General features: G+C 51.6%; 1 protein-coding gene across 2 annotated transcripts in view; it reads right to left on the bottom strand.

Moving 5' to 3' along the window:
• Ski (SKI proto-oncogene) overlaps positions 1–15,948 on the bottom strand; it is a 64,919-nt gene extending 48,971 nt beyond the window's left edge. Inside the window, exon 1 of one of the 2 annotated variants that reach the window (XM_027398510.2) lies at positions 14,779–15,948. In XM_027398510.2, coding sequence (XP_027254311.1) covers positions 14,779–15,747 — 969 coding nt within the window. In that variant the 5' untranslated portion in view covers positions 15,748–15,948. The remainder of the gene's footprint in view (positions 1–14,778) is intronic. The other variant, XM_027398509.2, reaches the window with a different exon arrangement.
• Positions 15,949–23,648: the final 7,700 nt, after the last annotated feature.

Raw genomic sequence — 23,648 nt, 5'->3', positions numbered from 1 at the left:
GGTGTGCAAAAGCACAGCACAGAAGAGGAGGGGCCCCACAGGCATGTCTGGGCACAGCCACCGCCAGGGAGAGCGAAATTCCAACTGGCACAACGGGATGGACAGCTTCCAGAGACAGTCTCAAGTAGGTAAGCCATACAGCAGGAAGTACAGAAAAGAAGAGAGAGCCCATGGTTCTTACCAACATGGAGACAACAATCACACACAGACCAGATATTCGGCAGAAGATTTTGCTGGAAGCAGCCATTTGGACAACCCAAACTTAGTGATGGAGACTTGTAAATATATCAGACAACTGGGTTTCACCAGTAATGCAATGGGCTACCAACAGCCACCATGGATGGCAGCTCCAACGGTGACAGCATAGGCTGGCTCTACTGAGAGGACAGTGAGGCTGAGACTCAAACAGCAGAATCACGCAGGTAACACAGCATGGGCCAAAACAGGGTGTCTGGGGCACTCGGGGGAGGGGTGCTAGTTCTCTAAAAGTTATCAACAAAGACAATGGGGGACCAGAAACTAACAATAGAGACAGCAAAATGACTGTGATCTGGTGACAGGAAGATGGTGTACTCTACACAGCAGAGAGCTATGCCTCAAAGGCTGCAGCATGCCTGGGCCAGGCAGGATCACCAGGAACAAAGTTCATGGGGACTACAAGAGCCAAAAGTCTTCTCCTTAGTTACTTAGTAACCACAGATGGGAAAGACTCCCAAAGCAGAATACAAACATCCAAAACACCTCAAGTGCCATCAAGTTCTGCATTCCTGGCTTAGCAAAGCTCAGGAGAAACGTGGTGGCTGAGGTAGCGCGGCACTGGGGCAGTCATATGCCCTTGTCTTAGAGAAAGGACACCAACACCTAAACATCCCAACCACTATCACCAAAAACTTATGGGGGGGGGGGAGGAGCAAGAATGGTGGCACACACCTTTAATGCTGTTGCTCAGGAGGCAAAGACAGGCAGATCTCTGAGTTCAAGGCCAGTCTGGTACACACAATGAAGCCCTCTTTTTCAAAGCAACTATAAAATGATCCCTTTGGGCTGAGGTTCTTAACCTGTGGGTCATGACCCCTTTGGCAAACCTCTATCTCCAAAAATATTTACATTACAATTCATAATGGTAGCAAAATCACAATTATGAAGTAGCAACGAAAATTTTACGGTTGGGGGTCACCACAACATGAGGAACTAACTGTGTTAAAGGGTCACAGCAGCATTAGGAAGGCTGAGAACCACTGCCTTAGGGAAACAAGTGAGGCAGAACACAGGCAAAAGCTGATCCTTACACAAGAGGTTCCCCACCTGGCTCTAACAGTTTGAGGATTCTTCAAACAGAAAGTCTTAAACCAAAGACAGGCAAGCTCACTAACAGGTCAGCCCCTTTCCTCCTCCTTGGGCCTCAGCGGCAGGACACACAAATGGCATCAGGCCACAGGAATGTCAGGACCAGAGAGAAGGGCCCCAGCATGACAATGGGTACCCTTCATTCATGAGCAGTATCCAGCAGCTTCGATGAAACAGGCAGAAGCCTGGATCCCAAACAGAACAACATCCAACTACAAAAGTCCCAAATTTCCTCAACTATAACCAACCCCAGCTAAAGTCAGAACTAAATTCCAGCTCAGTGATTGATGAGTGCAGAATGTACTGTAACCTGCACAGACAGGAAGGTGGGACTCTGTAGTTTACTTGAGAACTTGGCAAGGGGCCCTTCCCACTGGCTCCTCTCTCTCCCAAACTCTCAGCTCCAGTGCAGCAGGGCACAGACAGACATCTCTAAGATACTGTCCACACTACCTAACTTGCTTTCTGGAAAAATAGATCAAGCAAGTACCATTCACTGTGAGGTCATCTCCAAACCACTGTCTCAATGGTAAATTTGTAAATGTCTCTGTCGACAGTCTTTGCTCTAAAATTGTGGGAGTCCCTTTACCAGGAGCAGCAGCCAGCTGCAACTATACCCACCTGGCCACCTAGACCCCAGAGCTCACATCTTCAACCTGCGCCCCTAGAGCATCAAGGACAGGAAAAATCCCAATCAGACACACCTAATAAAAGGCCTCTACCTTAGGGCAAACAATTAAGAGTGCCTGGTAATGCCAAGAATCACCAGCGTAGGCACATGGACAAGCGGGACTCTGGCCTGGTGTGCTTCATTGTGCCTGTTGGCATTCACCACTGATTAAGTGTTCCGGCTGGCTATGGTTACATCACTTGCACTCAAGCCAAGATCACTTGTGCTCAGGCCACTGAGGCTTCTGGAATTGCTAGTGGGATATAGCTCCCCCCCCAAAAAAAAAAAAGAGGCCAAAAGAATTAAGTCTTCAAGATGCCTCACAACACAACACTGTCTAGGTGTTTGTTCACAGGGTGCTGTGAAATGTCACGTCCCAGGACCATAGAATGAGTGACCCGAGGCCAGCTTGACTTAGGATCTCACATCCGTAACCACTACACAAATCTGCTTCTAAACTCCAAGAAACTGATGCTTGGCCAGAAGCACAAAACACAACAAAGGAGGAGGTGAAAACCTCCTTCTACAGCAAGAGATGACTTTCACTCACCCTCGGCCAATCACAGGCAGGGCAGGTGACAAAGTGCTGGCCTAATCTACCAACTCTCCCTTTCTTTAAAAAAAGCCAAACACAAAGAACCACCTTCCCTGTGGCTGCAGGTCAAAAGCTACCAGCCCCTCCTCTAGGCACCAGGTTAGCCTGTGGAATCCACCAGCACCAATACCCTCACTGCTAGCATCATTTGCAAAACAAAAGGTTCTTGTTTTCAAGAACCACCTTGGCCTGCCCTCCTAGCCTCCCTCATTAGCATTCAACAATCATGATCAAGTCTGACAAAGTGTCCCAGGCACCTCCGCCAGGATGCCAGGATGCCAGGATGCCAGGCCACCAGGCCAAGAGAGACACTTACAAACAGATGTTGGGAATGGCAGCTGGCCTGGCTGAGTAATCGGCTTGTGCAGAACAACACTAGGATAGGAATAAGGCCCTAGAAGATACTCCCAGGTTCTGGACGTATTGCTGTATGGAAAGGCAGCTAGCCCGGCTTTCAGGGTCCAGGGAGAAACAAAGGGGCTCTGCATGGGGTATGTACATGAACTAACTGTGGCTCACAGCACACACAGACTCTCCACGAGGTGAGGTGCTGCAGCCCAACAGTAGACACACCTAGCAAGGCCACCTGTCACTCCCTAGAACCCATAACACCAAACCAGTCTAGTATGGCCCAAGAAGAGGCCATAATGAAGCAGCCCTGGTGATGGGCAAAGTATACTAAGGCACAGGAAAGGCTGACTGGAGGAAGCAAGAGACTTAGTAGGAAGACACAGGTTCTGCCAGTTCCTACCTAACACTGGACAGAGATGCTTCCTCCAGAGAACAGGAAGGTGAAGGAATGGGTCCTGGTCTGGAGGTGAGGCCCTATACTCCCCTCCCATTTTCTAGAAAGCTGAAGCTGAGCCAGTGGTGGCCCCTACCAAGAAAGAATGTCTTGAAGAAATTCAGAAATGCTTTCTTCTTTCTCCAGACCGTCCTTACATCCTGAAACCCTCCTGCTATCGTTTTCTCCCAAACTGAAGTGTCTATCATGCAGGCCCTGCCCCTTTCAGACACGTGCCAGTAAAAGCAGACTCACACATGCACAACAGCTATGGCACAGGCCTCCCAAAAGACAAAAGCAGCCTACTACACATTTCCTCCTGCAGCCACTCCCAGCCTGTCTGTCTCAGAGTGGGCTGCTACCAGCTCCACCTCAAACAGGAACCCTTTCCATGACCCTTTGCCAACCCCAGGCACAGCCCCTGTTCAGGCAGGGAAGGGACAGTCATACCCATCACAGGCACAAAGGAAAGGATCCAGCTCAGAGATGATCCTGTCTGCTGGTACACAAAGGACAACTGGGGGCACCCTGTGGGCCACAAGACAAATCATGGTCCATGCCAGTAAGTAAAATATTAAGTGATTAATGCAAAATAGGTAAAAACTAAAACAGAACAAAACAAAAAACCAAGTGAGGGTTGCCTGAGTGATAAGAGTGTGTGTTGCTCCTGCAGTGTTCCTTTCCCAGTACCCTCATCAGGTGGCACACAACCAATAATCTGAAACTCTAGCTCCAGAGGATCCAATCCAACACCCTTTTGTGGACTCCACGGGCACCCATAAATGTAGCATTCCCATTCACACACACACACACACACACACAGAGTAATATTCATAAAAAGATCAACAAGGAAGTGTTGGTGCACACCTTTAATCCCAGCAGAGTCACACAGATTCGCGAGCTCAAGGCCAGCACAGTCTACACAGTGAGTTCCAGGATAGCCAGGGCTACATAAAGAACCCTGTTTTGAAAAATCAACCAAACAACAACAACAAAAAAACCCAACCTTAGTCAAAACAGACAAAGGAACTGAATGGACACACGGCAAGCGAAGTGCTGAACACCACCAAACACCACAGAGGCACAGATCAAACCACCAAGAAATGCCACCTTACATCCATTAGGATAGCTGGTATCAAAAAAAACAAGAGAAATCAGGGCTGATGAAATGGCAAGCCCAATGACCTGAGTGAATACTAGAACCCACAGGGTGCCACACTGAGAGTTGACTCTTGAATGCTGTCCTATGATCTCCACATGCATGCCATGGTATATATGTACTCATACCATACACAGTACACATGCCTGCAAAGTAGAGGTAGAGGAGGGGAGCAAACCCTTACATGGGGTAGCACCCATGCCAATGGTCATACAGAGCACACAATGTACAGCCAAGAAAAGTTCACAGCTACACAACTCCACAACTGCTCTGGGTGGAGTTGTATAGGGCTTCATCTCAAGCATGAAAGCTAAAGGAACAGGAAGGACCCTGCTGAGTCCTGTTCACCATCCTCAGCCCACAGACAAACACTCTACAGAGAAAACAAGATCCCTTTCTCCCTCTGGAATCAGTTAAATTTACCCAAAACCCAATCCAAATCAAATACTTAAATGAGAAAACAGATCAAGCACAGGCAGGTGCAAGCCTATACCTCAAGCCAATGCTTTAGTAACAGGCCACATGCACACAATCAGTTCCACAAGAAATGACAGAGCTCAAAACTCCTACCACCTAGTGTTCGTTCTTCCTTCTTTTCTTCCCTTTCTTCCTTTGAGACAGGGTCTTATTATGCAGCCTAAGGTGGCCTCAAACTTGCCACCCTTATGCCTCAGCTTCCCAAGCACTGAGATTATAGGTCTATGCCACCACATTCCTGCCTAGCCCTCTCCAATGGACCTGGTGCTCCTCCCTCTGCTATGGACCTGGTGCTCTGCACTCTCCTATGGACCTGTAAACCCTGCAACTCTGAAAACAAGAGTCTATGGATGGCCAATTGCATGGATCACATATCTCACCTAATAGGACACGGCCCCTTGCTGTCCCATACCCACAGTTCCCCAACACAGTCTAGCCTTCCTGATGCCCACTCCCGGCACCCACCTACCCCTGGGCAGCATACATGTGCTCTATTAACACCAGACCCAAGCAAAGGAGGCTTCTTCATGCCATCCACCAGGGAAGCCCAGGGAGGCTCCCTGTCAGCCTGTGCCAGGAAAACAAGGAATGTGACCTAACTGACTGACTGAGCTGTGCAGAGAGGCAACTCACAAGGTCCACCTTGTTTTCACAGTTTAAAGATCTTTATAAATTGAGACAAACCCACTAGGGTCAGGCAAGCTGGGCGACATTTATTGCATAGAAGGATGTTAAAAAAAAAAAATCACAGTTTTGATAGTTCTGCAAAAAAAAACTTAGCAAATTTACAACAAAACTGTCAAGTAATTAAGGCAAGGCACTTCACACATGAACTTAAACTGCTAATTAAAATCCCCTCGCTTAATTGACTACATTTGCATATCATTCAACTTGGGAGTATAATTCTTTTAATGGTTTGGGCAACACCGTTGTAACACCAGGAAGCAGAAGGCAGCAGGTGAAGCAGAAAAAAAGACAGCCAACACCATCAAACACCAGGTGGCAGCCCCAGCAGTGTGACCGGGACATCCCTACAAGCACCAAGAAAAGGCACAGCTGAGGTGCCTTGGGGACCTCACCCCAAAAGAGTCAAGCAAGCCAGGGTAGGTTCCCGAGTAACGCACTCCAGAATACAGGACACCCCCAACAAGGTCCAGCCACGGAGGACTTCCTTCAGCTGCTCTGTGGCAACAGCCTAGGGACAGCACAAGTTCCAGTATGTACCTCACTTAGTTTCTGCAGAACTAGGGGCCAAGTGAACCCTTAGCATCACATGTGGAACAGTGGCCTATTCACTGGTTCTTAATGGTGTGGCCCAGCTGTCTCCCACCTGCCAGCCTGGTCCACCTCCTGCTTGAACTAGAGGTCAAAGTCCATGCCTAGCATTCACCTTCAACAAACAAGTACAATAGCCAGGGTGGTGGAACATACCTGTAATCTCAATTCAAAAGACAGAAGCAGGAGGACCACAAGTCAAGAACAGGCTATAGCCGGGTGGTGGTGGTGCCAGCACTCGGGAGGCAGAGGCAGAGGCAGGTGGATCTCTGAGTTTGAGGCCAGCCTGGTCTACAAGGGCTAGTTCCAGGATAGGCTCTAAAGCTACACAGAGAAACCCTGTCTCAAAAAACCAGAGAGAGAGAGAGAGAGAGAGAGAGAGAGAGAGAGAGAGAGAGAGAGAGAGAGAGAGAGAGACAGGCTAGACCACATAGCAAGGGCCTGCCCTCCCTCCTACCTCCCCCAAAAAGCAAGTCTCTCTTGACAATCCAGGGTTCTCTTCACTTCCAAAGAAAGGTGCCCCAATGTTTGTACATCAAAACAGGTGCCAGGGATGGAGGAGATGGAGAAAGGAGAACATCTTGCCCCAACAGCCTAAACAGAACTGGAACACAGAAGGACAGGGTGCCAAAACCAAGACTGGCTTGTGGTTGAATGAGAGGCCCAGACTGCCAATCCTTCAGGGTGGCAGGGTGTAACAGCACCCAAGGGGCCAGAGATACTGCAAGCCAGTGGCAAGGCGGCCATGATGAGAGCCACAGGAGCCACAGAAGGAAAGCACAAAACAAACTGCTGTCTTCCCCTTTTCGGGTCAGCCTATTACTTCTATGTTTCTGGAGTGTGTGCTGCTTTAGTTTATTTACTACATGAACTGAAAGCAAAGGAGGCTCTCTGAGAAAACTGTCCACTCACAACTTCTACAAAGAGGACCCAGAACTACCCACCCTCAGGCTGCACTAGGAAAGGATCATCAGGCTGAACCTGGCACAGCAACTGGCACAGAATAGACCCTTTTGCCAGCACATATAGGGGCAGCAGGACTGCTATGTGAACATATCCATTTCCTTAGGTGCCCTAACTCCTGCTGGTCACACACCTTCTAGGACTGAGGACATTCATGAATGAGGCCTTCAAACTTCCTGGAGGCCTGGCAGGACTTACCCACACCTCGAGGAAGGGTACCCCAGCAAGGCAGGAGGGACTTCACCAGCCTCGTCTCTAAAGACAGACACCAAGATCCAGGGAGCTAGCTAGGCAAGTGAAGTGCTTGCTGCACAAGTGTGAGACCCAAGTGCAAACCCTCGTTCCCACGCCAGTTGCATGCACCTCTACCCCCAGCACTGGGTGGAGAGAGAAGCAGACCCTGGAGCTGGCTGCCCAGCTAATCTGGCCAAAACACAGTGAATTCGAGGTTCAGAGAACCCCAATCTCAAAATAAGGTGGGGAAGGATAGAGAAGGACACCCAACATCAACCTCAGACTTACACACACACAGGTATGTCAACACATGGGCATACACACACCATGCACACAAAAAATAAAAATGAAATGAAAATAGGCACTACGAATTCTGTCTACAAGCAAAAGGCCACATTCCATAGTCAAAACAAAAATATTCCCATGTTACCTTCAGTGCAGAGCCAACAGATTCTGCTAGTAGCAGTGCTCTGACTGGCCAGCCTTCCCAGTAGCTAGACCAGCAATGCCTAGCACGGGCTGAGGGGTCTGCAAGGGCAACAGCCATTTCCTGCTCTAGTTACTTACAAACTTACTTGTGGACAGACAACACTACACTTAGAACAATCTGTCAGCTGACAATGGCTTTCCTCACAGCACTGGAGTAAGGTGATACCAAAGGAGACCACTAGTACCCAGGGTACACACGTTACATGTGACCACAGAATCAGGGCGGTGTCACAGGACACCCACCAGTTATACCTGAGGCATAGCTACAACTCCTCAACTAAACTGGTATGGCCTCTCTGGGAACTTCACCATCCCCTCAACTATTATCTCAATATGTTGGCCTCTCCTTCCTAACACTTGTCACTTCACAAACTCAGGGGAATCAGAAAAGCAAAGGGCCACATCAGAGCCCAATTATCACCCTGGCCCCCAGGTCAGCTCCACCTGCTGGCCCACAAGTCTTCACAGTACACCATCACCTCCACCAGGTCCTGGCATAAAGCCAGCTCCCAACACCCATGCCTGCATTTCCCTGAAACAGCAAGTACAGTGGGAGCTGCAGGAAGCTGTTCCCAACAAGAGCTGCTTCTTTCACAGTGACCAGCGGACGTTCCAGAGGAAGCCACAGTCGGCTTGAAGAGGGCTGGGAAGAACACCAACGCTCACAGCCCCGGCCAAGGGAAACATTCCAGGGCTTTTCAAGCACTGCGACTGGAAGCAGGGTCCAGGTACCCCAATCACATGTGAGGAAAACAGCCTTCTTTACGAACAGGACAGAGATAGATGGATAGACGGATAAGCGAAGAACGGCACCAAGGACAATCCCAACCTTTCCTCCCTTCCATTCCAAAGCCATTGGAGATCTGGGCCCTAGGCCCTGCCAGCCCTGCCAGCAGTGACTGCTTGCTTCCACTGAGTCACTCCTCCACCTCCACTGCCCAGAGACCCAGCTGAGATCAGCCCCCATTCATTCCCAGAACCAACAACAAAACACACCGTACCACCACAGGCAGCAGACAGCTCCCATAGTGTACACAACAGACTAGGGGTATGGTGATACACCTCATCCCCATTGTTACTGAAGTCCTGGCACCCTTTCAGTCATTAGAAGCCACAAAAGTAAAATCGGAGACAACACAAATGCCAAACACCAAGACAGATCTCTGGTGACTCTGGGCTGTTGCCAAGATCCCTTTATCTGTTTCCACACAAACAAATTCTTTTGTGACTCAAAAGAATGCACAGACAAGCATAGCGAAATCTACTCACAGGACACTTGGTAATGTCACCGTGCAGCCAGGTGCATGTGTCCCCTGAGGGCCACAGGCTCCTGCCCTCACTTTAGTATTATTTCCAGTCTCACTAAAAATACTTCCAGATAGACAATTGGTCCTTCAGAAAATAGGAGGGTACTGACAGCAGCAGCGAACCTAGAACCCAGGGATCTCTAGAGAGCAGCACAAAAGTTGAGGTCAAGGCCTCATCTGCAGAGAGAACAGCACTATGAGCAGTCATTTACTACACTCTGCCCTGGTGACATGGGGGTGCTTCCAGACAGTGACCCAGAATAACCTCTCAAAGTACCTCGACAGGCAGAAAGATGACTGGTACACAATACTTAGGATAGAAAAGGCCCATCAGGTCACAAGAGAAGGTGGGAGACCACCTTGCTGAAGTAGTATAGGCAAGTTAGCATTACAGGATCCACAGGGTGCTGTCTGTGGCTACAAGGCATACTGAGCAAACCTGTTCCTGACCATACAGGGCACCAGGAGCAGAGCATCTCCCAGACAATGATCCCAAGCTCCCATCTAAACAGTATCCACCTCCCAAACACTTCCATTGTAGCCAGGGGGTTAAAAAAGGCAAGAGGCTCCCCTCTACTCAGCTCTCCTAGATCTCACAGAAGTAATCTAGGCTGTGTTTTGATTCAAAACAAAGAAACTTAAAAAAAAAAAAATTTCAGTTGAAACTTGCATAATTCTTCCAAAGTAGAAACCTTCCCTCAACTTTCGCAATCCTTAGAAAGAGGCACTATTGCACAGAGTCCAGCCCCAACCATAGCCACCTCACCTCCTGCCAGACAGCAGGGGCAGGCTAGCCTCTGAACCGCAGCCTCCCTCCTGGGGCTGCAGAGACAGCAACTCAGACCTGGCCCAGGGGGGCCCCACCCGGCTCCAGAGCAGGGCTGGGTTCACACTTGGCCCAGACTTCCTCACCCTCTGCATCCTGTCTGCCCTTAGACACTTCAGACAGACATTACACAAACTGACTACAGGGGAGGTTGAGAAACACTGAGAGTCAATGACCTTACTCTTAGAAGCTTCTTGATGACCCAGGGCCTCCAGTGGGCAGCTAGGGACAGAGGTGAGGGCTACTCAATGACCCTGCTTCCTCCAGATGGTGAGGGACTCAGATGGCTCCCAGAGGAGCCCCAGAAGGTAGCAGGATAGATGGACAGACAGACAGGCTGAAAGCCTACGCTGAGAGAACTTGGCCCTATGTAGGTGGATGTGCACCCCCACCACCCCCACCCACAGCTGGCTACAGTGTGAAAACCTAGAGCCCATTCTCAAGCTGCTGTCCCACCCTAGCAAGACCCACTGGCCGTAGACTAGAGCCATCACCTGGGCAGCCTTCCCAAAGAGCCCTCCTAGACCAGGACCTCCTCAGGGCCTGGCACCCCACCTTCCTGGCCCAAGGGTCTGAAAGGGAAAATCAAAAGTAACTCCAAGAAAGCCCAGTGCAGGACATGAGGCCAGGGGCAAAGGGCAGCTGATCTTTGGAAGCACACCCAGACCTGCAGGTGTCCAGCAAACAGGGTCCCAGCATGGTGACACTGTCCTTTCCTATAGCAATCTTCACATACGAACAAATCACAGCTGACATGGTGGTACACAAATGTGATCCCACCACTCAGAGGGAAGACCAACCCTACATCCCAAGAAAACCAAAGGAGCAAACTACAACCCACTGAGAGGGCTCCTGAACTCAGCACCCAGCTCTGCACCCAAAACATACCCAGGGCTCAACGCTCCCTAAAGCTAACCACCTACCTAAGTGTCTAGTTAAGAATATGACCTCTGGCCGGGCGTTGGTGGCGCACGCCTTTAATCCCAGCACTCGGGAGGCAGAGGCAGGTGGATCTCTGTGAGTTTGAGACCAGCCTGGTCTACAAGAGCTAGTTCCAGGACAGCCTCCAAAGCCACAGAGAAACCCTGTCTCAAAAACCCAAAAAAAAAAAAAAAAAAAAAAAAAGGAATATGACCTCTGGACAATAGAGGCGCACGCCTTTAATCCCAGCACTTGGAAGACAGAGACAGGTGGATCTCTGAATTTGAGGCCAGCCTGGTCTACAGAGCTAGTTCCAGGACAGCGAAAGCTACACAGAGAAACCAACAGGGGAACACGGGATGGACAACTAGCCAAGAAGCATGACCTCAGTCTTATTGTCCCACTATGAGGAATTCCAAGCCCACATAAGGTGACCATATCAGCTGACAGAAGAAAGTCCTGAGAACCCAAGCTCAGAAGCCGACAGAGATGCAGTAACCTAAGATAACCCAAGCACCTTCACACCGAAGCCCACTTCTCAGACCCACAGATAGGGAGCTGCTATGGCTAAAAGGAGACCCTGTGGCACCTGTGTCCAGCCTGGAATGGCAGCTGCTCATGGTTACAAATCTTCCTATGGCCCAGCAGTCACATCCCACAAAGCACACAAACTGCCAGCTCAAAAATGCCACTGTCCATTTACCTTTTTATGCTGATGATCAGAACTGAACTCTGTGGGAAGTCTAACAACTACCAGACTACCCCAAAGGAAGAGAGCACGGTCCAGGCAGCCTCTAAATGCAAGGGAAGGCTCAGAGGTTCCCATTTGACTGTGCTGACCCCAGAAATATGATTCTAAGACAGGTTCAATATAGTGTTGGTCTCGATTTACATAAGGAAGCTGAGGCACAGAGGGGCTAAGCAATTTGCTCAAGCTTGCACAAACAGTGAAGAACAGAGTGGGAATGTAAGACCAACTCCATGAGGTTCCACAGCACAACTGACTCCCTACAGATCTGCAACGAAAGCGGAGGGGGGGGGTGTCCCTCGGAATGACAGGTTCACTGCGCAGCATCCATACAGCCTGCGTTTTCTTCAGAGCTTTATGCTGGGAAGCTGGGCCTGGCAGTTCCAGGAGAGAATTGACTTTTCCCATTCCCCATGACATTAGGAGGGCACTGCAGACCTTCGTACTGTCACAGCATGCTGACACACCAAGGTCTGGGGTACAGTGGCCTGCACCAAGGTTTTCAGGCTCAAAGCTGAAACTCCCACACACTCATCTGACCACAGAAACCACAATTCCACCTCAACCAGGCCAATTCCACCTGATTCAAGCGGACCCTACCTCAACCAGACAGAAGCTACCTCACCTCAGTCAGACTGCCACAGAGCACAGCAGCCAAATGTCACCCGTGCATCGAGAACTCAGGAAAACCACTGACCTCTACACCTTCCCACCATGGGCTTGAAAACCCACCCCTTCCCACAAAGCACTCAGCTCACCCTTAGTTCAACAGAGTGCAAAGGCCTGTCAAAGGCTACACTGCCCTACAAAATGGTTCAGCACATCTTTGTTCCTTGTGCCCTCCTCCTCAGTTGACCAAAACTATTAAAATAAGCTTTGAAGGGAGTGAGGGAATCCTAGCATTCAGGCCGCTCCCCTCAGGACAAGCTAAGTTTGGGCAGCCATGGGTCCATAACTACCCAGACTGACAGCCCCTTCCTGCTGGGTGTTACCCACAGTTCATGCAGATAAGCTCACAACGTCCAATAGGGACTAAAGAGCACAGTCCAGACCAAACCCTAATTACAAGCTCACAGTCAATGAAGCAGCAACACTGATGGCTGCACTGGGATCACCCAGGGGCTGGGAGCACCCCACAAACGGGAAACAGCCCCACTAGTCCCTCGTCATGTAAGCACTCAGGAGCTGGCCAAAGTATAGGAACCCAAGCTGATGCCACCACTGCTTCAGTGGTGCTGGAGACACAAATCACTCGAGAAATGTCTCTTCACTCAGCAGATGAGGCGTCAGACCATTGCCAGGGTGGCTATCAAGGGAAGGGCAGCTACAAACCACGGCGGAAACGACCCAGGCACATGACCATGGCTCAGTGCACTATCCTGTCTTCTAACCCCATAGTGCTGGCACGAGCATCTGAGCCACCTCCTCTGAGCCCAAAGACCCCACACCAGAATCACCAAGCTTGTAAACAGAGAAGGCAGAAGTCTACTCCATTCAATAGTGGCCGGGACAAAGGGACCATGGCAGTCCCCTAAACCTGGATAGAAAGACCACAAACACACATGACCCAAAGCAGACAAACACAAACACAGACACACCCAACTCAGACAAGACTCCTTGCCTGCTCCCAAGATAAGAGGTGTGAATGCTTCCCAGTGGCTCATCCTCACTAGTCCCACATCTCTACAGTAGCCCCAGCAAGTCCACCAGTCGCTATATTCAAATGACTACCTCAGGCTACATTAGCTGACAAGGGTGCAGACAGCCCAGATAGGCCTCCACTGGTAGGACCCACATCAGCCTGCCTACTGCCAAGTCCACTTGAAAAGACCCGCCTGCAACCGCCTGCCATCATGCACTGCCCTAGCTGGGGCAAAAGTGCCATAGGACACACAGTATGTGCACACTCTCTGCAGCCCCCAAAGAATTAGGCAACGGTCCTTCTTCAGAGCCCCTTCCCCCCACGATTCTGACACTCTGCTGGAGGGGCGCCCAGAGAAAACCGGGCTGCAGCATCTATTCACAGATTTAGAAAAAAAAAAAAAAGTTTGATGCAATAGCTGAATTAATTAGGTCTCCCAAGAATAGCTGAGCCAATGCAGCATTCTGTGTGTGCAATTTAATAAGCAGGGATATTTAAAAGTTACAGATACTTAGGATGCATATGCAAAGAAACTTCCTCTGGACCCCAGTGAAAGGTTTTGGTACTAAGTGGCCAGGGTCATGCCAAGAAGATCCCACAAAGCCCGTGACGCACACACGGCACAGCCTAGGCAGGCAGGCCTCCACACCAAGTGCAAGAGCAACAGAAGGAAATGGGTGAGTCTAAAGAAACTGCATACTATCAGCAACTCTGAGTCAGAGAAGCAAGACTCTGCTACCATTGACCAGGCCAAGTGGTCCTCAAGGTGCACCAACAGGAGACTCTAGGGGCTGCAAGTGCCAAGTCTCTGCCAGGACAACTAGCTAGCTTCATTTTAGTGTCTTTGCCCCATGATTTAAACACAAAACAAGAGAGCCAGTAAACATACAAGGCGTATCAGCTGGAAACCACAAGAAGACATCCCTGTCATCAGAAAAAAAGGGGGCAAACTTCATTCTCATCTGTCAAGATCCCATGGAGATCTGGGCCATAAAGTCATAGCCTGGGTTCTTTCTCTTCAGGAAGTCCAAGCTCCCAGAGCTTGAGGCAGCCTTTCTCAGACCTTCAGAGCGTAGCCTATGTGGTCAAGGGCTATGTGTCCTGAGAGGGCTTTTTTCCATTCACTCTACAGTGCTCAGACAGCACCAAGGCGGCCTTATGGCCTTACCCACAGGAGACTAACTAGGCCCCTAATTTCCTGAAATCAAAACAACCCAAAGCCAAATAAGGTCGAACCAGGTGCCCCAACATTTAGAAGCCAGAGTGCCCAGCCCAAGAGGACCACCGCCTCCCCTCCTTGGACAAATGGCTTGCCAACCCCCAAGACCTGGAGACACTTACCCGGGGCACCCTCCGCTTGTACTTGTTGGCATAGTCGAACTTCTCCTTCACGTCGTCCAGGCAGCGGCCAAGGCGGGCCTGCTCCTCCTTGCCTGTGTAGTCCTGGCTCAGCAGGATGTAGGCCCGCCAGTTGGCTGAGTCGAAGCCCCAGTGGCAGGTCCGGTTCTCCAGGGCCTTGTGCGAGTGTACCACGAACTTGTGCGGCGGGTACATGAGGCGGCAGTCGAGGCACTGGATGCAGGCGGCGCTAGGACTGCTGTACAGCTCGGGCACCAGCAGCCCCTTGCACTTGCCGAAGCACTCGTGGTACACGCGGACGCTGCGCTCGCTGAGCTCCAGGCCCAGCGCCAGGCTGGCCGCCAGCTCCTTCTTGCAAGGCGGCGGGTAGGCGCCGCCGTAGAGCAGCGCGTTACACAGGCGCTCGGCGTCCGTCTTGGTGATGAGCCCGCACGAGGGCGCGGAGAAGGGCAGGATGCCCATGACTTTGAGGATCTCCAGCTGGTCGGCGGTGCAGCGCGAGCAGTAGATGTGCAGCTCATCGCACACCGAGTTGATCTGCTGCAGTGAGAAGTCGCGCAGCACCGAGTTGAGGATCTGCGGCAAGCACAGACGCTTCTCGCCTCCCACTACGAAACAAGAGATGGTCTCCCCTTCCAGCACGGTCTCACAGCGCTCGGTGGAGCGATCCGACGGCATGAAGAAGGGCCCGGGCAGTACGGGCGGCGGCGGCTGGATGGCAGGCAGGTGCAGCACGGGCGGCGGCTCCGCGGCAGTGGGCACCGGCGCCGGCACCGTGGCCGCGCCCGCCTCCTTGGCGCTCTCCTTCTTGTAGGCCTCCTGCGCCCAGCGCGCCGAGAAAGCGGCCGGGCCGCCCAGCGAGCTCATGGAGCTCAGGTGGAACTGCTCCAACGTCTTCTGCAACCCCGGGTGCGGCTGGAAGCCGCCCCGGCCGGCCGCCGCCGCTTCCATGGTGCGATCGGGCTCCCCGGGCCGCTCCCGTGCGCCCGGGCCCCCACGGCCTCGCCGCCGCCCCGCGCACCCCGCCGCCGACCGCGACCGCGGCCCCGACGCCCCCCGTCGCCGGCTCACGGCCGATCACGGCCCCGGCCTCGGCCTCGCCCGGGGCGCGCGAAGGCGAAGGCGGGCGGGCGAAGGGGTCCCGCCGCTGGAGCCCGCCGCCACCCGGGCCCGGCGCCACATCACGCGCCCCGCGCCGCGCCGCCGCCGCCGCCGCCCCGGCCCCCCGCGCGCCCCCCGCGGCTCTAGGCGCGGCATGCCCCGGCGCGCGCCGCCAACGCCAACGCCAACGCTCGCGGCCCGGGCGCTCGCGGGGCGCGCGCGGCAGGTGCCGGCCGCGAGGCGCGAATCGCCGCGGCGGCCGAGCCGAGGGGCCGGGGAGAGCGGGGGCGCGGGCGCGGGGCCCGCCGGGCCGTCCTCGCGCGGCGCGGCCGCGCTGCCCCGCTCCTCCCACCGCGCGGCGCCCTCGGGCTCGTCCCGCGGTGCTGGCCGGCCGCGTCGCGCCCGCCGCTGGCCCCCGCCGCCTGCCCGCCCGCGCGGCCGCCCGGCTCCCGGCCGCCCGCGCCCGCGCGCGCCGGCCCCGGGGCGGCGGAGGCGCTCTAGCCCGCGGCTCAGAGCGCGGCGGCGGCGCGGGGCTCGGCGCGCTCGGCGCACATCTTTCGGGCGGCTCGCTCCGGCTCGGACTGAGCGCCGGGAGCTGAGCTCACGCCGCCGCGCGCCCCGCCCCGTACCCCCGCCCCGCCCGCGCCGGCCCCGCCTCCCGCGTTGTTTGTTGCTGTGCGTCCGCCTCAGCCGGAGTGAGGGCCAGGAATGTGACCAGCTTCGGGCCGGCTCTTCCAAGAACGCGCGCTCCCCCTCCCGGGCTCGGTGGCGCTCGGCTACGCCCGGCCCGTACTCGGCCAAGCTCGGCTCCGTCCGCCCACAGTTCGACTCCGCTCGGGTCCCCCGGGCCGGAGCTCGGCCCCGCTCGGCCCCGCTCGGCCCCGCTCGGCCCCACTCGGCCCTACTCGGTCCCGCTCGGCCCCGCCTTGTGAAGGCCGCTGGAGGCGGCTGCAGCGAGGCGCCTGGGGCCCCCCTTCCGGCCGAGGCCGCTTCCTGCGCGGCTGGGAAGTCTCCGGTCCTGCTGACACCACGGTCTTGGGGCCCCGAAACCCACAAGGCCCCTGCCACAACCGCAGACCAGCTGAGTGGCGGTCCGCAGTAGATCTGCGCCGCTGCCTCCTTAGGTCCCGGGGTCCCCATTCTACGGAGATAACTGGGAAATAGCCTCCACTCCCCATACTGCTGGGCGTCGTTCTCTACAGGACCGGGACGCCACGCGACACCCCAGAGTTTGCACTCATAAAAAGGACCCCAGGTGCCCCCTCATGACAAGGATGCCACAAAACATTGGGGTCTGGATACAAGAGCGTCTCAAAGCACCCTAGCGTCTCCACACGACCGAAGTGCCTGGCCCCCTATGATAAGGACACCACAGCATGCATTCCAGGTCCCTGCATAAGGACACCACGAAATACTCAGGACAGGCTGTCCTTATGATGAGAAGATACGAGAGAGAGAAAAAAAAAAAAAATCCAGGTGCCCATACAACCGGAACCTCTCAAAGAATCACCCGGTGATTCTTCTCAAAGGCCTCCGGTGCAGAAGGACTGCCCAAAGCACATCTGGGTTTCCATGTGTAGTACTGATGCCACCTAATACACAGAGCTCCCACACCCAAGCGCCACACAGCCAGAATTGCAGAACCTAGAAGCTCACAGCATCCATGACCTAGGGATGCCAAGATGCAGAGGAGGCATAGTTGTGGAAAGTCCCTGGGTCACCGGCAGGCAAAATCCACCACCCCATGAACTGTGACAACCACCAGTAGTAGCTCCTGTCTAGTGGACCCTGTTCTGTGAGACGGGGACTTTAGGACACAAGTCTGCATTGAAGAAGCTGTGACTAGCAGCTATTGCCCCTTCTTGAGCCACCCATTAGCCAGTAACTTGGGCAGCAGATTCCTGTGATTCTCAGGCTGGCAGCTGCTGTGACCCTTACCCTTCAGCCTCCAGGACCGAGAACTAAATATACACCTGCACATCAGGTGTCCAGATTATGGCCAGAGTAAGACAACACCGCCTGCCCTTCAATGTATTGGTTGTACAATGGAATCAACATAGGACAGTCTTTTGCCGAGCAACACCCAAATTAGCTAACGTAGAGCTGAAGGCCAGGCACGGGAATTCAAAACCAGAGCCTAAAGGGCAGTGTAAGTAAAGAAATGGGAAATCCCTGCACCCCCACCCCACCCCTGCCCCGAGCCTCTCCTGCAAAAGACCCAGACCTCAAACTGTCCTGGGCACAGGCCCTTCCTGGTTGGTGAAAGTCAGAAGGCCATGCATGCACAGGGCAGCCTGGGTTACCTCCAGCTTGTGACCTGTTTCTCACCTCCTGGGTAAGACCAGAACAGGCACAAACCAACACTCCTAGACACAGCTACCCCATCTCAAGTCAGGGCTTGATACTCAAAGTTCAGGGTTCCCTGTCTGAAAAACTAGATTGTCCCCAGTGTGGAGACACATGTCCACTCCTGAGTTCCCCATGCTTGCCCACAGTGCCCAGGGGATCAGCCTTCCTTCTTAACACATTTTGTTTGTTTGTTTGTTTTGTTTTTCGAGACAGGGTTTTTCTGTGGCTTTGGAGGCTGTCCTAGAACTAGCTCCTGTAGACCAGACTGGTGTCGAATTCACAGAGATCTGCCTGCCTCTGCCTCCCGAGTGCTGGGTTTAAAGGCGTGCACCGCCGCCGCCGTCGCCGCCACCACCACCACCTGGCATCTTAGCACAATTTTTAGGCTCAAAGTTCACTCTTCTGACTTCATTCATAGTGAAGAGAGGTTTCCACTTTTAGTTACCTCCTCTGTGAACACATAAGACAGCTGGTAAGGGACTGGCAAGATGGCTCAGCAGGTAACTGGTTGCCCCCAAAGCTGACAACCCGAGAGGCAGAAAGAGAACTATCTGCTGACTTCCATACAAGCACTGTGGCAAGAGCTCCCTGCTACTTAAAAAATGTTTTTTTTTTTCAGTGTAGTAAAATAGGGTTGTTGTTTTGTTTTGTTTTGTTTTTTAAGACGGCTGATTATTCATTAAGGGAAAATTTAAAAAACAAAAGAGATTTAGTTGTATCTCTGTAGATAGCTTTGTCTACCTATAATGTAGACCCCATACACATAAATGTCACATTTGAGGGAGTGTCTTCTTTGCATAGGATTGTATTCCATACAATTCAGGCAAATTGTATCCAAAGAAGATGGCTTAGACAGCCCTTGAATGAGTTGTGCCCGGTGAAACAGGCCTTTAATCCTGGCACTTGGGAGGCAGAGGCAGGCAGATCTCTGTCAGTTCCAGATTAGCCTGGTCTACATAATTACGGGGGAAGGCAAGGAAATTATGCTGTTTATCTTAGTGGGGCCCTGGACACCAGTCTCAGTGATCAGTGCTTGAAAAGATGCTATACGCATTGTATGGTTATCTCGATGCAAGGCCAAAGCCAGGGACTAGCACTGATCCAGTGATACAGCCATGGCCAGGTGCAGTGTAAAGGGTACTTGTCCCTAAAGGGCAGATAGGAAGGAGGTGTAGGGTAAAGAGCCCCAGGAAGCAAGGAGAACTTCAGGCTGGCTTCTGTGGCTTCCAACCTCAGTGGACTCAAAGGCTTTCCCTCTGCTCAAGACAAAGGAACTTCTGAAGCAGCCCAACCTACAGGGTCAGGGAAGCTGTGACAGACGGTACTAGCAGGGCCCCATGCTCTCCCTGAACTCAGTGGAGAGTTTCTACCTGCTAGCTTTCTTCCTTCAATCCCTCCCTCAGCTGTTCTGGCCCATTACACAGCCATGCTATGGGCCAGGCCGACGTATGTGTAAATGGAGCATCAAGGCCATGGACACAGCCATATTGGGTGAAGGACTGAAGGCTTGGTGCCTGCCTAGAGGATCCCCCAGCTTGCAGGCAGGGGCAAGGACCAATTACACCAGGCCCATCCAGCTCACTGCCTGGACCTCCTCAAACTAGTGTTTTTGGACAGCTGGTCAAATGCTGTCTTGCTTCTAGATGCACACACTTGCTGATCTCCCTCCCTCTACAAGTGTCAGCTGGGGCCAGGGACTGGTGGGAAGAAGACCAAGTTCTGACATGAGTGGCTTCCTTCCAGTCTTGTGTGAGAGACTAACAATGGAGGACAGGCCTGCCCAGATAGATGAGGGCCTGAGGAGCAGAGGTGGGGATGGGACCAGGTTTAGACAGGGAAGACTTCCCAGGGAGTAGATTTCCGGGAGTAAGAAGCAAGCATCTTAGAGACTGGCTGACAACTGCAGGATCAGAGAGAGTCCCCAATGTGCTCCTATTCTAAGGGGACTTAGACCCAGCAAGGGGAAATGCTCTGTGAGAGCCAGGCCAATAGCTCCAAAGACATCTTCCCATTCAAAACCCAGATCTTCAGGGCAGGGCAAAGCTCCTGGCCCTGACCCCACCACCCCTTCTTGGGATGGGAAAAGATCTGTCGCACCCTGGCATAAACTGCCATCATAAATTATTACTGTTTCAAAACCTTGGATATGACTAGGTATAGTGGCTCTCATACGTAAGTAATCTTAGCACTTGGGAGCTTGAAAGTTGAAGACCCACTAGTTAATTGAGATTTAGACTAGCATAGGGGCTACAGAGGAAGATTCCTTCTCAAAACAAACAAAATCATTCAGTGTGAAGAAAAAAAATTAGTAATAGGAGTGAAAGACTTCTGTCTAGTTTAGGCTCCACTAAATACAGACCCAAGATAGATTTGAGCCAGGCTGTGGTGGCTCACGCCTTTAGTCCCAGCACTCAGGAGGCAGAGACAGATGAATCTCTGAGTTCAAGGCCAGCCTGGTCTACAGAGTGAGTTGCAGGACAGCCAGGGCTACAAAGAGAAACCCTGTCTTGGGAAAAAAAAAAAAAAGATAAATTTGAGTGTAACTCATTTGTTTAGGAGGCCATTCCAGTATTCAAAGTTGTTAGAGAAGAAAGAGGAGCCAGGCCACAGGGAGTATGGAACAAAGCTTTTAGCTATTGGACAACAGCAGCAGCATCTTCACCTGCAGAGGATTTAGAGCCATCCCTGGGGCAACCACACAGGTAACAGAGACCCAAGGTTGAGGGACATGCCCAGGACTAGAGAGACTAATTCTGTACTGCTAATGTATGAGGAGAACCAAGACCAGTTTCTCACTATTAGAGATAGGCATTATTCTTTTTTTTTTTTTTTTGGTTTTTTTTTTTTTTGGTTTTTCGAGACAGGGTTTCTCTGTAGCTTTGGAGGCTGTCCTGGAACTAGCTCTTGTAGACCAGGCTGGTCTTGAACTCACAGAGATCTGCCTGCCTCTGCCTCCCGAGTACTGGGACTAAAGTACTACCTCCCGAGTACTCACCACCGCCCTGTGAGATAGGCATTATTCTTAATGGGATAAGGGGTGACTGGAAAGATGACTCAATTATAAAGAGTTTGCTACCTAAATGTAAGAAACTGGATTCAGGCTGGGTGGCGATGGTGCAATGCCTTTGATTCCAGCACTCAGAAAGCAGAGGCCAGCCTGGTCTACGGAGAAATTCCAGGACAGCCAAGGTTGTATGGAGAAACTCTGCTTTGAAACAAACAAACAAAACCAACAAAAAAAGAGCCCGAATTCAAATCCTTACTACCAGTGTAAAAAAAGCCAGCCATAGTAGTATGCAGCTGTAATCCCAGTGCTGGGGAAGTAGAGACAGGAGAAGCCCCAGGACTTGCTGGAAGCTGGCAAGATGGTTTAGCAGGTAAACCACTTGCCTACAAGCTTTACAATCTGAGTTTGATTCTTTGAGTCCCACAAAGCAGAAGGAGAGAGCAGACTCTACAAGTTGTCGTTTAACCTGTCCCCTACTGTGGTTAACATGGGTGTGCTAGTGGTATGCACACTCACTAATAAACATATTTTTAAAATAATTTTAAAGATGGTGAGTGATTGAGGAAGTCACCTAACATTGACCTCTGTCCTTCAAACACATGTGCACACATGTACACATACTGACAAATGTATGTATTTCCACTCATGTGCATATACTCCCACACATATGTGCGTGCACACATACACACACAAAACATGGGAATGAAAAATATGTGGCATTAAAACAGAAGTGGTGACTGCTTGGGGGAAAGTTGAGGACTAATAAAAAGAGGTGGGGAGAGTGGCAGAGGGCAGTGGGTAGGGGGAAAAACAAGAACAAAAGAAAGCGACCAGTTCATGAAAGAAAATACCATGGTGGAAAGGGGCTGGAGAGATGGCTCAGCGGTTAAAAGCACTGGCTGCTCTGCTCTTCCAGAGGACCCGTTCAATTCCCAGCACCCACACAGCAGTTCGCAGCTGCCAAGAGCTCTAGTTTCAGGGGATCTGACACCTTCACACAGACAAACACACAGACAAAATATGAATGCACATGAAATAAATTATTTTAAAAAACATGAGAAGGAAAGGAACTGTGTGGTGTTGGATTGGAATCAGTGATATTGTGTGACCTCCCACCCTATCTATAAACAGAATGAGATATAAACATCACTCCTGGCTTTGTCCACTGGAGGAAGGACTCTGAACATCAGTGAGCAATGCAAGACAAAAACCTTGGCTTTTGTATTAGGTTCTTCTGAAAAGACCCAGAGCCTGGGGAGAAACAGGTGTGTCTGGGGCAAGCAAGAGGGAAGACCTCCGAGAATGAAAGCCTTGAGCAGTGGACTTTGCAAGAGCTGCCCCTGGCCAGATCAGACAGTGTAACAGCAGTAGAAGATAAGGGATGGATAGTAATCACTGACTAAGATAAGAAACCACAAGCTCATACACATTTTAACATTTACTATAATGGTGAGTTAAAAGCTAAATGAGAACTATTTGCATATTTAAAAGTATTTCCCCTAAAACTGCTTATTTGTTTTAGGGGAAAACAAATAAGAAGAATTTCATAGTAGAGATTCTGAAAGCTTCTTTCTTAACTAAGCCACTGGAGTGGATCCTGGAAATAACAGGATTGGTGACATTCCAATATGAGTATGAGCAGACCTGCAGCCACTTCTGTCATTAGCTCCAAAGACCCACAACCTACACCTAACTGTGACAGGTCCTCAGTGATGAAACATTCAAGCATAGTTATGGGGACTTTCCCCAGAAGGCCTTGCCAGGAGCCTTTCTAGGCATCAAGGCCACTGCAGACAGGGAGAGGCCAGGCATGTTGAAGACTAGCAGAGACTGAGATATGCTTCTGACCAGGCTGATCTATCTTGTCCCAAAAAGAGACATTACTGGGACAACCAGGGAGCCCTGGATTGGGTCTCAGTCCCGTTAGGGTATTACAAAAAAAAAAAAAAAAAATTGTCCTTGGGTATGGTGAAATGTCAAAGACTGCCTGAACGATGAGCTCCTATGTTACTGTTGCAGCATTTTTGTAAGTCTGAGATTGTGTCAAAGTAAAAACTTTACTGTTAAAAACGTTGGATGAGGCAGGCTGATTTCTCCATGTCTGTTGAGTATACACTATAAAACAGGCTAGAGAGGCTAGAGAAACTCCTCTTGTGGGGCCCTGTGAGAACACACAGGACAGCTCGACCAAGACAGTACAAGGTTCCCTTCTCAGTCTAAGCACAAATACAAGAAATAAATATGACAGAAAAAAAATGTGTTGTTTAAACATTCTGCAAAAAATGTGCAAGGAAGCTGGGTGGTGGTATGGCACACCTTTAATCCCAGCACTTAGGAGGCAGAGGCAGGTGGATGTGTGTGTGTGTGTGTGTGTGTGTGTGTGTGAGAGAGAGAG

Source organism: Cricetulus griseus, chromosome 2, assembly GCF_003668045.3.
Source record: "Cricetulus griseus strain 17A/GY chromosome 2, alternate assembly CriGri-PICRH-1.0, whole genome shotgun sequence".
NCBI lineage: Eukaryota > Metazoa > Chordata > Mammalia > Rodentia > Cricetidae > Cricetulus > Cricetulus griseus.
Note: the sequence above shows the minus strand (reverse complement) of the source record. Positions and strands in the feature narration are given on the sequence as shown.